We start from the raw sequence: 17458 nt of genomic DNA on the forward strand, positions 1-17458 counted from the left end.
ATATGGTACTATATATATCAGACCCACAAAAGATTTCCTGTCTCAGAATTAATATGAATAAAAGTGTGTTCTCTTTCCAGTGAACTCTCAAGCACACAATATTAGATTGGACAACTTGCCTTTTATCATCTCAGATCAGTTTAAATACCTAGGGGTAAACATTACAAGTACATATAAAGCAGCTTTATCAACAAACTTTTGCTGTCTGCATGGAAAAACTTAAGCAAGACTTGCATAGATGGTCTACCCATCATTTCACTTTAGCTTGAAGAATTAATACTTTCAAGATGAATATCCTTCCTAAGCTTCTTTTTCTATTTCAGAGCATTCCAATATATACCAATAAATCATTTTAAGAAGTTAAATTCAATCATAACCTCATTTATTTGGATTTCAAAACATCCACTCATCCAAAGGACAACCCTACAAAGACCTAAGGCCGAAGGTGGCATGGCTTTGCCTAATTTTCAATTTTATTACTGGGCAGCAAATATACATGTTTTAAAAACCTGGTCATAGACACAAATAAATGAATATACATAGGCTTGGTCCGCAATAGAAATAATATCCTGCAGTACTTCTTTATTTTCCTTGCTTTGTATCCCTGTAAATACAAATTATCACTAATTATACTAACAACTCAATTGTGCTTCATTCACTCAGAATATGGAACCAATGTAGGAAGTACATCAAGACAGAAAAGCTTTTATCTGTGGCACCTCTACATGATAACCACCTCTTTCCACCCTCTCACACGTACACAGTTTTAAATGTTTGGAAAACATAAGGGATTAAATCACTTAGAGATTTGTACATAGATAACATCTGCATCCTGCAAGCAATTATGCTCCAAATTTAATTTTCCATTAATTAATTAATTCTTTCACTACTTTTAAATTAGAAACTATGCTAAACAAAATCTGCCCAATTTTCCTCACCTCCCACCTACTTCTGTTCCGGAAAAAATATTGTTCAGTCTTGAGGACTCGGACAGCATTTCTGTATTATATAAAAAGATTTTAAAGTCTCAGAGTACAGTGGGAAAAGGAACTTTTACTCAACATTTCAGAAAATGTGTGGAAGGCAGCCATGCACAAAATTCATATGCACAAAGCATTGAATTATTCTCTTCATGCTGCAAGGAGGTCTCCATCTGGCGGCTTGGGGGTATTGGCCGGGATAAACAGCCGGCCATCCTCCACAAAACATTGTACTTATAGGCAAAAGACAATGCCATTTTTAAATATTCCCAGAATCACTTCTCAGTTCAAGACTGTCTTTAAAAGTCCCAGGGCCACCAGAAGTACTATCATATAATTTTGCAGGGCTACCTGCATTTACCTCACTATAACAAAAAGAAACAGGTCATATGCAAACTAGTTCAGCACACCTTTGTGTAAGTATCTTAAAGCAGGTTTTCCTTTTGTTCCCCTTCATCTGACTGTAAATCCCATTTTTTGGTTCAGTTGTATCCTTGGGCTAGGTCACCCTATCACGCAGATCCGTTTTTGCTGAGCATTGGGGGAAGTTTTCATTTTACTGTATCTCTTATCGGACCTAACCATGGTTTCAAATCTACATTTACTGACTAAATCTGGGATGTAACATAGTCCATTGTCTCTACTTTGAACAGATTTTATTCTTATTTTCTAATATTAAAGTACTCATGTTTACTATAGTCACTTTCATTTGCAGGACTTTATAATATTATTTGTTTAATTATACTTAGTTTAAACGGGCAGTGCTGTTCAGGATTAAGCGGGATAGACAATGTCATAAAATATATACTTGCTTTTTAAATTAAAAAAATGGTAGTTAAGAGGAAGCATTATGAATCAGTTCCACATTCACTTTTGATGTTAGCAGAAGTCTTTTGAGCTTCCACAGGAATTAATCCTCTTAGAGCAAAAGTGAACTTTAGATTGTACCACATGCAAGGACTGACTAAATGTTGTTTAATGCGCACTAAAAAGAAAGTTCTCTGTTATAGTTAAAGCTTAAAAAAATAAATCATATATAGCTGAGATCAAATTTAGATATTAAATATTTTATCATACCAGCTCATGAAATACCCTAAATGAAGAAATACCACCGGAAAACAACTCATAATTCACATTAAGGAAACTTTAAGGAGTTTGCATTGTTTATCTTCCCCAGAAATCTAAGCCCCACTTCACTGCAGGCTTCAGAGGTTTATCCTAGTGATTAGTTATGACTTTTTAGTGGATGTTCTTACTTGGTCTAGTTACAGACACAGGTTGGTCAGCTACTACAAGGTAGTCCAGTATTTTTCTCAGGTTGGGATACAGTTAAGTTCTATAAATTTCATTTTATATTAAAGTCCTCTGTCAACCATACTGTGTAGAGTTGTACAGTCACAGTGCGGAATTGACTTAAATGATTCACCTTTGCTATTGATGATTAGAATGTATTATTATTGGTATTGGATAAGCTGCTTGCATAGAGAATTTAAACTTATGAATCAATGCATTCTCAATCAAGTTAAAGCACAACATGTTGTATTAGCTAGCTTTAGGTTATAAGAGTAAATTACTAAAGGCTTGTTTGCCTGCTTGTTTGGACACTAGCATGAGGTAATGACAAGTCAAGGACAGTGTGTAATATAAAAGTTAAGGCCACTGTTTTAGAAATGCAGCTGCTGACTTTAAACCGGAGAGAAAGTAAAGTAATTTTTCATTTGAGCAGGTACAGTATAGCATGTATAGGTCCTTCTAGTCTCAACTCAAATGGTGAGAAACTGATCAGTAAATAAGTTTCAGACACCTGCACAGGATATGAAGTAATGATGGGCAGTTTCGGTCAGATGATGGACATTAGATAATGGTGGGCATGGACATTAGGTAATAGTGGGAAGTACTATAAGAAGGACTGTATTTTGCAAAGATGATAAGAAATTGTAATGTAAACCAGTGCACTTCCTAGTTTAAGTACTTGCACCATGATGAAGTCTCTTTAGTACATTGCTGTGTAATATAGAATGCAGTATATGATTTAAACTTCCAACTGCCTGTCTTTGGTTAACAGTCATTTCTACCACAACTGACATGTACAAAACTTTATATACTCCCTGACAAACCTTCTTTGAGCTAATAGTCATGCCTAGCCTTCGGGAGGACATCACCACGGCAGACATTTTCTCAGGTCTAGGATGCTGTCCTACATTTTTAATTTCTTCCATATCTACTTAGCTTCCAAACAAAACTGATGGGTGTGAATGTGTGTTTTACTCTTGGTAATGTTTCAATATGTATAATGTTCTGCCTCCAGACAACATTTAATGTTAAGATTCTTTTAGATTTGCACTCTATTCTTAACAGTTCAGAACTTGAAATTAAAATGGTCAATACCAAATCTTTTCTCAACTGAATCAAATACACCAAACAGTGAAAAGCAAAGACAAGGTCTAAACCAGGCTTCATCTCTATGTTTTCATGGTATAATTCATATATGTGAACAATGCAAATAAACCAGAAAATAAGTAAATATTACATTAATTCTTATGGGGTTAGGATGGTACTGCAATGATTAGTGCTTCTACCTGCCAGCTCCAGGGTCCGAATTCAGATCCAATGTTGGTGGCTACCCTTGTAAAGTTTGCACATTCATCCTGTGCCTGAGGATGCTTTCCTCCCACATATAATAATTCTTTTCATTTATATAACACATGAAGGACCCAGGACATGAACCCATGATCTCTTTACGGTGAGGCAGTAGCATTACCAATGCATGGATCCACATCCCAAAAGAACATATGTTATTTTGCTTGGTAGCTCTAAACTGGTCCCATTAAACTGATCAACAAAGTACAATTTTGTCACAGAACAGCTTAGGGTTGTTTTAAAAATGCCTTTCACATTGATTTTAGAAATGTATTCAAATTTTTTTTGTCACCCATAGTTTTAGAGATATGTTTTGTTTTGGCTGTATAGTTAGTATATAAGCTCTTATTAAGGTGTATGGGTTGTTTAAAGTTAAATTCTAGATTTAAAATAAATTTTATTGCTGTTTGTGAACATTTTAAAAGTTTTAAGCCTTTTACATTGGCAATCAGCTTTTCATCAGGACATTTCCAAATGGGTTTCCTACCACAGTCTTCTGATTGGTTTCTCTTCTTGGCATCTGGATGTGGCACTTGGTGTCACTGTTCTACTGCCAGGGTACTCTCCTGCATATGGAAAATTCATCTTGGATAATGGGGCTTAGGAATCATCAGATGGAAACATTCTCTCACCTGATTGGACGGGCAACTCCACTATAGAAAATCCAGGAGCAGGTAGACAGCCAGTTGGCCAAGGATTCCGGGACTGTGACTTTATTTTTGACTTTCTGTTGTATGATTTTTAATCGCCACAATTGTTAACTAGCCATAGTTCATTAATTAATTAATAAACAGATGGTTTCAATTAATGTTTAATCAGTTCTACCTTGTTCTTTGTGTGTTTTAAGAAATCGGCATTTACATGTGTACCAGTTCTGTATTTTGTAATCAGTATAATCTGTAATTGTATTTTAACTGAGATTTGTTCACAGTGCTCTGCGCCAGCACTCCGTGAAGAGGATGATACAAAAAAATAAGTTTTAAGTTGTAACAGTCCAAAGACATGCAGGTTAGGTGAATTGGCATTGCTGAATTGGTCCTTGTGTGTGTTTATGTGTAGGCTCCAGTATCTCCCATGACTCTGCTCAGGATCTAGTGGGTTTATAAAACAGGCGGATGGATTTCTGACATGGAAATGTGATACCAAGACAAGCGGCGTCCCAGTATGGCAAGGGATATTCCTGGAGTTAAGTAAAGCAGAAAATTGTAGACTTCTACCTGATGTTTCTGGGATGAATTAGGATCACTTTGAATTGGATTCAACAACCATGAATTAGTGCATTTAATGATTGAATGGATCAATTCTTTTAAGTTTCCAATACAACATAATAGGTAAGCTGACTTTGGCCTTTCTATAGTGGAAAAGTAATTTCAGTAAAAGGGTGGAGGAAATGGTAAGAGTCTTTCAGTTACAAAGTCTGTAACATAGTACTGTCTTTTGGCAAAAAAGGAATAATCCATCAGTCTCACACACATATTAGGCTGAGGAACTATTGCCTGATCTGATGATTCAGTTAGTCTAAGTGGGTGCCATTTCCACAAACCTTTACTAATACTCAATCTCATAATAAGTCATCTGCACTCCTAATAAAACCCACCCAACAGCTAAGTGTCAGGTACTGTACATCTTGAAATTTGTTCAAAATATTTTTTTTTATGTTTATACAAAATATCCTAGCAGTTCAAGAGTTATTAACAATTAACACCTAACAGTTGAAATGTCAAACTGAAATTCCAGAAACTAAAGTGACTGGTGACAGTTTGACGCTCTATGAAGCAAGTACGCCCTTAACAGCTGACCGTTTGACGTCAAGCCAGCAGAACACACAGAGGCTGAAGTGAGAAACCTCATCAACAGCAACTACATTTTCAGAACTGGCTTTTACACGTAAATGCACTTTTGCAGATGGGTGGGTTTCGCAATATTTCCGGTTTTGTCAAGCGGGAGCGGGGAGGAGCCGGGGATTTTCCCATGGCACAACAAAAGCACGAGCGCTATTGCCTTTACAACATTTACATGAACCTCGAGGACCGCGATGTTACACTCCGTCAGCGGCGCCGTTTGCCTTTCTACGCCACTCTTTGACGTGCCACCCAGCCTTATCGAAGAATTCTGCAAGATTCTAGACTGCAGTGATGGGCGACTGGGCTGGCGAGGTCTGGGTAAGAACAAGGCGGGTACTTCGTATTTTGTGACGCGAGAACAGCAGCAGCAGGTAGGATGCGAGGCAATTGAGCACACTTTATCGGCAAGACTCATGAAAGTACCGGAGCCAAGCGCCGTTGTCTGCTGTTTCTGTGAGCTCCGGTACCCCATTGGCTGCAGGTTCATTTTATGAATCAAAATACTTTTCTATCTTCCCTTTTTACTTGCTCGATTTTAAAGCCCGACTGTGGTTATAAATAAGAAGTCGAGGTAGCCTTTATATTTATTTGATCGACTGTGTCAGAAGTGTGTCTTTAGCAGAGAGTTCTGTCTGGCCGGAGTGATACGCTGGCGCAGTGCTTATTGGTTGCTTTAGGTAGACTTTTATTATTGCAGAGAGAAATTTGTTTGCAGCAGGAAATTACAAAACATAAGGCATTGTTACACAAATTTAAGAAAACAGGCAAAGACACAACAACTGAAAACTAGTGTTATACACTCCAGATTAGCACAAAGAAGAATAATTACCTTTAACAGTATGCAAAATAATTCAGGATTCAGCAGCATCCCTACAAGGAGAATTCAAAATGTACTACTGTTGCTCAAGGAATTAAAGAGTTCTTTAATCTGTTGTTGATTCCCCTTGGGACCTTAAATCTGCAGACTGATGGTAACAACTGATATTTAGGAAAAAGAGAATGGCTACTGTCTTAAATGAATGGAGTCGAATTTATTTCTGACATGTTTGCAATACAGATCAGTGTCAGAGGTCTGCTGCAAAGCAGTTATTTTATTCTTAATACTGAGGTTGCCAAACTAACATCCATTCATCCATTATCCAACCCGCTATATCCTAAGTACAGGGTCACGGGGGTCTGCTGGAGCCAATCCCAGCCAACACAGGGCACAAGGCAGGAAACAAACCCTGGGCAGGGCGCCAGCCCACAACAGCCAAACTAACATATAAAAGCGAATGTAACTACAGATTTCATAAAAGACTTATAAAAAGTGTCATTATGGTTTTGTCCACTTTAAAATAATGAAGTTTCCTAAAAACGAACAGCCATGTTTGCCCCTCCTTACAAATTTGTTCTGTGTTAAGATCAAAGTTTTGTCTGTTATCACTGATTGTCCTGAGCTAGTTGAAGTGTTGCACCTTGTCCACTGTCTCCCCTTTAATTAATGTTGAGATAGTAGTAGGAGGAGGGGGGCACCTAAAATCTACAACCTGTCGTTGTGTGAACTCCTGCAGTCACTTTTGTGTAAGAAAAAACAAAAGAGGAGACAAACAGCAGCCTTGAGATTTCCCCACGGATGTGTTAAATTAAGCTTATAAGAAAAAGAGCCATTAACACTAACTCTTTGTGTTGTGTTAGTTGAAAAATCCTGAATTCACCGCACCAAGTTAGGGTCTAGACTGAATGTATCAATCAGTTTGTCAACTAAAATATGGAACTGGAGTGTATTAAAAGCTAAAGAGAAATCCATAAACAGCAGTCTTGCGTGGTTTTTGTTTTTTATTACTGCTACTCTGAATGTGTGGAGGTTCAATGCTTAACAGGGTGGCACAGTGGTAGCGCTGCTGCCTCGCAGTAAGGAGACCTGGGTTTGCTTCCCAGGTCCTCCCTGCGTGGAGTTTGCATGTTCTCACCGTGTCTGCGAGAGTTTCCTCCGGGTCCAAAGACATGCAGGTTAGGTGCATTGGCGATCCTAAATTGTCCCTGGTTTGTGCTTGGTGTGTGTGTGTGCCCTGTGATGGGCTGGCGCCCTGCCCGGGGCTTGTTCCTGTCTTGCGCCCTGTGTTGGCTGGGATTGGCTCTAGCAGACCCCCGTGACCCTGTGTTAGGATATAGCGTGTTGGATAATGGATGGATGCACTATATAGTTGTTAGACTCATTCTAGATTGTAAAGCGTGTAATGAATAAGGCCTGTAAAGGAGTGGCATCCCAGCCTGGTTATGTCATGCTGAGTGACAGTGTCACCAGAATACTGGATAGAGCATTAGTTATGATTTACTTTTTAAATACTTTAACTCAAATATGTGATGAGATACACAGTTGTGCAGTCTTAATAGACTATATGCACACGCTCTTCCAGATTCCATGTCAGTCAGCTGTTGCACTTCTGGCACTAATATCAAAACAGACTAGCTATGGTGTTTTTCACCCTCAAGACATACCCAGACTTATGGTAAGCAATGGAAGTCTCATTATTCAAACTTTCTGCCAAATGTCAGGAGCTAAAAAGGAGAAGGGCTTCCAACTATATGTTTCATATTACATACACGATTATGAAGATAAGATCGTGATGTATTACTATGAACTTACATGGGACAAATATGTGATTACTTTAGGCTTTTAAAAAAACAGCATTAATCATTAAACTTTATTCAGGGACAGGTGAATATGTGTGCAATGGCGTTGGACAAGTTACATCAGCCAGAGATGAGTCACAAAAAGAATGACCTGGCATTACATCATCAATAGCAAGAGCACCTATAAAAACGGCCACTCGGCAAAGTCGCATGCATTTTTTCCAACTAGTGCAGCAAAAGGCAAGCAGTTCTTTTAACGACAGCTAGCCACCTTAAAGAGCAGAGAATCCATCCATTGCAGCACTTGGTGCCAATGGTGTATAATAACATGAGTCTCCTGGGCATCTTACCTTGTAAAAAAGCGAATGTCTCTCTCTGAGCTAGCAAAATGGTGAATGCCAAATCGCTGCTTCATTGTAAGGGTTTCAGTTTCTTTTCTCAGCAGGAGGATCTTTTCTCTGAGGGAGAGATTTTCATCAAGCACTAGGCTGACAACTGTTGTATCCAGAGCCAAAGTGTAGTCGTGGTCCTTATGGATTTTATCCTACTCCTTGCCTAATGTGTCATCCTTCATCAGTCACTTTGTCCTCTCCCAAACCCCTGGTCTTGAAAGTTGAATGGAGAAATTGTTTTACACTAAACAATGCAGGAACCACTCTCTTCTTTAACAGTCACCATCCTATCTCAGACCCTGGCTCGAGAAAATCCTCTTTTTTAAAATGCTGGGTATGAGGACTAAATGTAAAGCTCTCTCTCTGAAGAGAAGCGATCCATTTAGATCGGGTTTCCGCATTGGAGGGTGTGGTACCCAGCCGGGACGCTCAGGAGGACCGGAGGAGGGCTTGCGCCTTCCCCAGACCACGTGGGGGCGACCACCCTGGTTACTATGGGGGCCACAGGTACAGAGCTTTGAAGCTCAACCCTGTAGGGGCCAGTGGTCGCCACCAGGGGGCGCCCCTATGCCTTTGGAGCCCTGGACCTCAGCACTTCTGCCACACCCGGAAGTGCTGGGGGGAAGAAGAGAGGGGACACCCGGAGTGCTTCCGGGGATGTAAACCGGCACTTCCGCCATACTGGGGCGTGTCAGTGGAAGATTGCCGGGAAACACCTGGAGCACATCCGGATGATTATAAAAGGGGCCGCCTCCCTTCATTCAATGCTGGAGTCGGGTAAGGAGAAAGACAGAGCTTGGTGGAGGAGGCAAGGAGGCGGCCTGCAGGCAGTGAGGCATTGAGAAGAGGCCAGGACTTTGGGGACCTGTGGGGTTTGTGTGGCACTTATGGACTTGTAAATAGTGTAAATACACGTGTTGTGGGTGAAATGAAAGTGTCTGCCAAGGAAAATGTATGAACACTAAATACCTTGTACTTACAGATAGCTGTACAGTTGAACATTGTTGTATACCTTTACATCGAGCTTCCAGTACGCTGCAACTTAAACTTCTTTTTCCCAGACATTCTCACTACTAAACAAACCGCAGTTTGGACAACAGAAGATTTTAGTGGACATACGTCAACACTACCATGTGCATATAACCTGTTGAACAAAGTGAGAGCAAAACTAAGTTGCCCAGAGAGTTTTAATTAAGTGGAATTTCTGATTATTAATAAATTAGTTTGAGAAGATGGCCAATTGTGACCGTACCCAGATGTAGCTGTAATAAGAAATACTTACTGTACAGGTTATTATTGAAACATTACTGTATTTTTTTCACTTTAAAAATGCTGGCTGGTCAATGCTCATTTCAACAGAGCTCAGTCAATCATTTCTATCATCTATATACTTTCTGATGCTGCTATACACTGGCTTGGGTTATCCTCCATAAAAGTCTGATATATAAAAACCAGGAATCCTTTGTGGTAGGATCAGGAGAGTGCACACAAACACAGCCGTGGACACCATCGGGATTTACAGATGACATTGAGGCTGTACACGTTTAACTGAGTGGAAGCTCAATGTTATGAAGGAAACACACATGACTGGTGATAAAAATGTGAACACTTCACAGAAGTGAGGTGTTTGTTCATCCAGCCATGTCACTATGCTTCCACTCATTAATGCAGTTTTTATCTTATGCTGTATCATCATGGTGACTGTCATTGCAAATGAACTTCATGTTCATTAATTTTCAGTTATAATTTGTAGGAAGCGAGATCCTCGATGGTAAGGTGTACCAGACATGTAGTGGTTTCTCTGTTTATCACAGAAGCACACCCTGTCATTAACCTACCAGGGATAAGAGCAGTCCTAGCAGAAAAGAAACAAAATCATAAAAACCTGCAGACCACATAAAGGAATCTAAGTGTCTTACAAACACACTTAATCTTACTAGGCCTCTTCCCTTTTGAACACCATTGCAAAATTGTTTATGTTTATAGCACAGTACAATGCTTACTAATATGTATATATTCAGTGAATATTTTTGACATGAAATGAAAAGGCTGGCAAGGGAAGGTCAAAAAATCATAAAATACGACAAAAGGAAGGTTATAGCTATGAGATCAGACAAAAAGATCATAAATACATCAACTTATGCAAAAATATTTGGAAATTAGTAATAAGAACAGCTAGGCTCAAGTTGAAGTGCTGTCTGGTGATTACGCACTTCCTTTTGTCCTTAGTGGTGACAGCAAAAATAGCAGTGCAGCATGAAAAGGAAAAGAGACTAGATCACACCTTCTAATAGTTATGATTATTGTGCAAGGTCAGTATTTTGTCGCTGATTTTAGGCCTCTGAGTTGCTAGGAGTTCATGTACAAAATGCCGTTTGTCTTCTTTATTTGAATATTTGAATATTTTGTTTGACTTTGTTCTTTCTTCCTTTTTTTAAAATCTAACTCAAAATAGATGAACATTTATACTGTTAAAAATAAAACGAAGCATTTGCTCTTCTCAAGAACTATTTTTTTCTCCTCTGCGCCATATGCCTTTTGTTTCTTTTTGAGGCTCCAAATTTTGCTGATCTTCTACCGTTTGCAGATACACTGAATGCTGATAGAGGTTGATAAATCAATGTATACAACCAGTCTTGATTGTTTCAGCAGTGTTCGAAGAGCAGAGGGTGATTGATCATCAAAGATATTGAAAATTCAACATCTGCCAGTTGCACAATGAGGATGCAACACTCTCATTTGTAAACCACTGTTTCATATGGTAGAAAATGTAATTTTATCTCAGTGTTTCATTTGACAGCAAATGTAATGTTATTGCAGTTTAAGGAGGATGAAGGGGGGCTTATAGCCAAAAGAAATACAAGCAAGCGAACAAAATAGAAAACAGGAAAACATTTTTTAGACTATTATTTTGCCTAGAGTCAACATTCACATGCCAAAAGAATAGAATTCCGAAACAATGATGAAGTAGAGCTACTGCCATTTTTTTATTTTATATACTATATAAGATAACTTGACTCTTTTTTTGTCTTTCACAATAATGTATTGTTCTCTCCCTATAAACAGGCTTTGAAAACTTCAGAATGGTTTAGCTAAGCTTTGGAATCATGAGTGTTTGATGAGATCTTTTTAATGGTTGTTTTCATGACCAACCTCAGCAGACAGCCACACCACTTGGTTACCACTATAGGTGTATAAGGCTATTACAGAGGTGCTGATTAAGGGTATTGCTGGGTACTATAGGCAGAATGATAAAAGATCAATTGAATCATATGAAGATTGTGTGTATGAATGTTGTCTTTAGACTTTGCTTAGACTGGTCTCCTAGCTAGTTTTTCTATTCTGAGAGATTTTACCTAGAGAGCTTATAAAGAAAGCGAATACAGGTATCAATGAATGAGACTACATCTGCACAATGAATTAGTAAAACCAGTATTTGCATTATGGATCATGAGTAGTGCTTGATTTAAAAAATGTAATGATTAATAAGACACTCCCTTCTAAGTTCTACCTAACAGAGAATGAAAAACAATAGTCCTCAATAAAAATTTGTTTTAGTTCTGGTAATTATTTAGTGTCAGAAGCCTCCGCTGCAGTAAAGAGTACAGATAAAAATATCACAATGATGAGCATTTTGAAAAACATATCTGTAAGATGCAGAATCCAAAATTAGAGGAATGTTTGTACACTCAGAATGTATATATATGCATATATTTTTCTGGAAATTCCCAAAGTTAGGTGGTATGTTTTGTTGAAGGAAATTGTGTCTGATGCACGCTCCTAACAACATGAGCTAATGCTAGTATTATGATGAAAAACACATTTTTTAATAGAAAAAAAAGACTGTTTAAATCAAGGAGCTATTTCACAACATTTTTTGTGGTATAATATGTTGTAACCAATTGGAGTGAAAGTCATTCCAATGTAAATGATATCATCATCGTCTTCTAAAATTTCTTAAACTGAATTTGTGAGCATTTGTAGTATGTTTAAAGTACTGTACTTTAAAGTACAGAAAAAGATTTGTGTCAAACATAAAGTAACTTGGTCACTATAATGCACCAACACCCTGCCCAGTGTTGAATTTCTCTTTGTGTTAACATTTCTGGAAGGTTACCTGACCTCGTCACCACTACTTATTGAGAAAGAGGAGTGTTTGTGTGTTGAACCCTTTTCTTAATTTGAATCAAGTATTGCTTTTACTTTTTTTAAATAAGCAGTATTTTATCTCTCATAAACACATATTTACAAAGGGCCAATTTAGAATAAACAATTCGTAATATGTTATGTGGTCTGATGTTGTAATGAAGTTGTAATTTTTCAGATGATCCAGGATTTGGGCTCAAAAAGGTCCAAATACAGAATTTTAAGAACTATCAGTCATGATTATAATAAGCATTAAATTATCCTTTTTTAAATAATTATGAAAGTTAGTCTAAAACATTTCAGAAGCAAGCCACTATGCCAAATCCTGTAATGTTTCAAGTCATAATGTAAGACTAGTTGAGTTTAGTCCATAAACCTGAGACTCTTTGTTGTTAAAGCTGTTGTTTTTGTTAGTTTTGATGTTTTAACTGTTTCCAATTATATTGGAAGGAGATAAAATGTATTAGAGAACAAAAAATTCAAGTATACAGAACAAATAAACCCTTACAGTAACTGTGCGACTTCCTAAATCCCTGTCTACCTGCCTACCAAAGTTACCCTTATTTCAAGTCTGCTCCTGCTTGTGCCTTCTAACTTTGCCTTTTGACTATTTATCTAACACGAATCCACTATTTCTCTTACACAAGTCAAATATTTACCCACAACTAGAATCCCATCTCTGCATATAGTTATCAACTGGTGAGAAGGTGGCTTTTAGCTTGGAACAGGATCTACTTCCAGGTACATCCTGAGAAAGACATCTGGAGTTAGGAATACCTTTTGCAAATTCTTGAGCTATCCTGATAGGACTCCCCTTATTGAACTTATCTTCATTTAGCACTTTGAGCTACATCCTTTATATGAAAATGTACTATATAAATAAGTGTTGTCAATTGTCCCTGAAGTTCTAAGCTCCAGTGCCCTAATAAAGTATCACAAAACTCCCAGGTAATCTTCACCTTCTATAGAATTACAGGTGATCATATGTTCACCCTGATGCGACCTGTCTGGTAAACTGGGTAAACATATCATTTAAATTGCATAATGGCCATGGTGGTGGCAGCCTAGCTTCACTGGCATGGTCATAAGTCAAAAGTGTTGCCAATACTAGAGGTCTTTCTACCGGGACATCTTAAGACCCAGCTCTTATTCTGCATTATGTTAATTTCCTTGCATCCCTGGTACTTTAAGGCCCTATTTTCAATATTCAGTATCTATTTGGCTTTTATTTTTTTCAAAGGTCTTACATATTTACCAATATCACACGTTTCTTTGCAGCATCATGGGTCCATTTTGGTTAAGGCTGATGCAATGTAATACAGAGACGTGAGTTCAGATTTTCATGTGGTTTGCATGTTCTTCCTCTTTCTGTATGTAGTTTTCAGTTGGGTACTCCTTTCTTCCTCCCACATCCTAAAGAAATGCCAATTAGGATAATTAGTGGCTTTAAATTGTCAGAATGTGAGTTTTATGTTATAAAGCATCTCTACCTGGTACTGAGCAATGTATCAAATTTTCGATTTAACTCAATATTTAATAAAAAATCAGTATGCAAAAGCAAATATTGTGATGTTCAGCATTTATGTTTAAAGTTTCACAGCTTCTTCTGAATGTTAAATAAAATACAAAAAATCTCCATCTCTCTTTCTAAGCGTGACTGCGTCGACTGGAAGTGAGTGACGATCAGAAAAGGAAGCGTTTAGAACAGGTAGGGTTACCACTGCTGTTTGCAAATAGTTTGATTTTTCTAGGATGAACATTCATGTAGTACAGCATCTAAAGATTAAACATGTTACTGTATATGAGAAGGCCATTCTGGTATGTGCAGCACCTGCAATGTGCCTTTCTGCTTCCCTGATAAAATGGATCCCTGCTAAGCGAACTTCCATAAAATGCAGTTCTGTATAGCATATGAGCAGACAGCAGTGGGGATGGTGATGGTGTAAGAGCTGCAGTGACTACTGTATTGCAAAGCACACTTTTTCCTACTTACCCAGAAAATACTCATACTTTGTCAGTGGTCAAATAACTACACTATCCAGTAATTCACATAACACCAGAAGAAGTCTGCACACCCTCATCAATTCATTTCACTGCAGCCTTCATACTTCGTGTATCACTTATGGTTTAAACTGCATTACTGGCCATTTTATTTTCATATTGTGTTTTATTTTTGTTTAGCAGGTGAACTGAGCTTCGTGATGACTGTGACAAAGTCTGTCCTGAATGATTATATTATGGCACTGTGTTACTTCATCTTGTTTAGTGTTTTGTTCTGTTTTGTCCTTTTGTACTTACTGTACTTTGTGTCTTGCTGCTTTAAGAAACAGCAGTTTGCACTCTGACTTATAACATTTCCCAAGTTTTTTGTGCATCAGTGATCAAACATAAGTATATATAGACTTAGAAAAATACATCTGTTCTATAAGATTAGATAATGTCTATAGTGTATTTATCATGTTTATCTTTAGTTAGATATTACCTATTTACTGTGCTTGAAGTGGAACCAAACTACTGACAGTACTCTGTTTTTTGGGTTGGGGTTCACTGTGAAAATCTGCAAAAAGTGGCAATACTCACCTGTACACAAAGAAAAGGTATGTGGCAGTGTGGGATACAGCGTTTCTTTGTGTGCTTTTGTAAATAAATGCAGATTATTTTAGTATAGGTTCTATTAATTGTTAGATTTTGTTTGTAATGATTTTTCAAGAATTGGTTGATAATTTTTTCACTGTTTTAAACTGAGCTGTCAAAAGATTTTGAAAAATATGGTATTTTACTCATCGGTTTGGTGTAGTTTAATGGTTCAGTTTCATTATTTATTTTAGACATCTTTACAAATCAATGTCATCAGACTGAAGAACTGGATTTCTTCGAATTTAGAACATATGCAATAAAAGGATTAGATATACTGTTGTCTTCTGTGCTCTACTCTGTGACTTTGTCCTGAGTCAGAAAGGAAACTTGTATACAAACACATAATTTGGAACTACTGTATTACTAATGATGTAAATCATAAAAAAAGTATATTATACACATGTCACATATTACAATCTGTAGATTGAAAGGTAATGAATTAAGAGCTTTGTATTATATACAACGATCAAGCGGAGAGAGGGAGAGATAGCAATGTTTACTAATTGACAAACACTGATGCCAACCAAGGTTGGCAAGTTTGGAACACAATACATACAATGAAAAGTAACAAATAAGTAAATGAGATATAAAATAAAAATGGTTGGAAAAAAATGCTATTTGAGATGGTTCTTTAAGGCAGAACCTTTCATGAAAATGTTACATTTGGGGGACAGTTTCCTTTGCTAATCCATCCATCATCCAACCCGCTATATCCTAACTACAGGGTCACGGGGGTCTGCTGGAGCCAATCCCAGCCAACACAGGGTGCAAGGCAGGAGGAAACCAGAACACCCGGAGGTGAACAGCAAATCTTACACTATAAAACAACATCCACATGGGCTACCACATTCAAAATACCAGTGTGGATTGATATTTCCCCATGAAATAGGTTTTCCATTTACTTTCAAAAGCAACATACATGCAAAATACCTGTTCAGAGAGGAAGGTAAAAATTTCCTAGTATATCATAGTATATGACTGGTTGCAAACAACAACAAATAGTGTGAGTTCACAAACAGAAGTAAAAAAAAGTTAAAGTGCAAAAGAATGAAATAAAATATGCTGAACCAAGCCATGTAATTATAGAGTTTCTAAAAATGCATGCATTTTATCAAACTTTGTACATACATGTCTATTGTATTATGTGATAGGTATTATACATTTTAGAAAAAAACAAGACCACTGTCTAAGATGCAGTATATATAAAAAGACTTGATGGTGTGTAAAAGTTTATCTCGTGAATTGAGTGTCATTTTCTAACCTGTTTAATCCTTAGCACGGTCACAGGGGGGTTGTAGTGTTGGGGAGATAGAGTCTAAACCAGCAAAAATATGATGTATTAAACAACCCCTAGATAGGGTGCCAGTCCATCACAGGGTGAACACACGCACACACACACACAAAGTGGCAATTTAGTGACACCAGTCCACCTAACCTGCATATCTTTGGACTGTGAGAGAAAATTGAAGTGCTTGGAGACACAGGGAGAACATGTAAACCCCACACAAGGAGGACCTGGGATGTAAACCTTGATCCTAATTCTCTGAGGCAGTACTACCATGATGCCACCATGCTGCCCTGCATGTGAATTTATTTTCTTTATTAAAATGGATATGTATTTTTAGAGATGACATAGATAAAAAAATCTGCAGTCCTAGTGCTTACAACCCTCTATTAGAGTTATTTTGTAACTTAAAGAATAATATGCCTACGTGGTCATGAGCTGATAATACATTGCAAGCAGGTGGGCAGTGAATACTTCTTATGATATCAAATGTTCTAGACAGTCTAGAGTAAGCATTGTAGATAAACTTTAAATACTGAGAATTCGGCAAAGGAATGGTAGGATTCTTTCAGGAGTTTAAATTGCTGCAGGCAACTCAAGTAAATACTTCTAAGTGTAGACTTAAAAGACATATGTATGACTGTGTACTTAAATAATTACAATTTAAACAAGAGATGTGTCCGTTAATTAACTTCATTATTAGGCAAAATAATTAGATCATTCTTTACATTCTTTAGCTGTGAATCTGCTCACACTGAGCCACTTTTTTTCTTCATAGGTTCACTCTGTCACCACAGCTTGAGTGAATACCATTCTCCACAGACTATTGTAATCTTGATTATTTTGTCTTCCTGTGTCTGTTTTTGGGGAGAGAAGAACAGCCTTTACTTTTAACTAATTTTCAATTTATAATCATTT

General features: G+C 37.5%; 1 protein-coding gene across 3 annotated transcripts in view; it reads left to right on the forward strand.

Moving 5' to 3' along the window:
• Positions 1-5510: 5510 nt before the first annotated feature.
• Positions 5511-17458, forward strand: part of irak3 (interleukin-1 receptor-associated kinase 3) — a 59254-nt gene continuing 47306 nt past the window's right edge. Inside the window, exon 1 of one of the 3 annotated variants that reach the window (XM_039769719.1) lies at positions 5511-5529. In XM_039769719.1, the coding sequence (XP_039625653.1) occupies positions 5526-5529 (4 nt within the window). In that variant the 5' untranslated portion in view covers positions 5511-5525. Of the gene's footprint in view, positions 5530-5557; positions 5783-17458 lie in introns of those variants that run through there. The other 2 variants (XM_039769718.1, XM_039769717.1) reach the window with 2 other exon arrangements.

This window comes from Polypterus senegalus, chromosome 11 (assembly GCF_016835505.1).
Source record: "Polypterus senegalus isolate Bchr_013 chromosome 11, ASM1683550v1, whole genome shotgun sequence".
Classification (NCBI taxonomy): Eukaryota; Metazoa; Chordata; class Cladistia; order Polypteriformes; family Polypteridae; genus Polypterus; species Polypterus senegalus.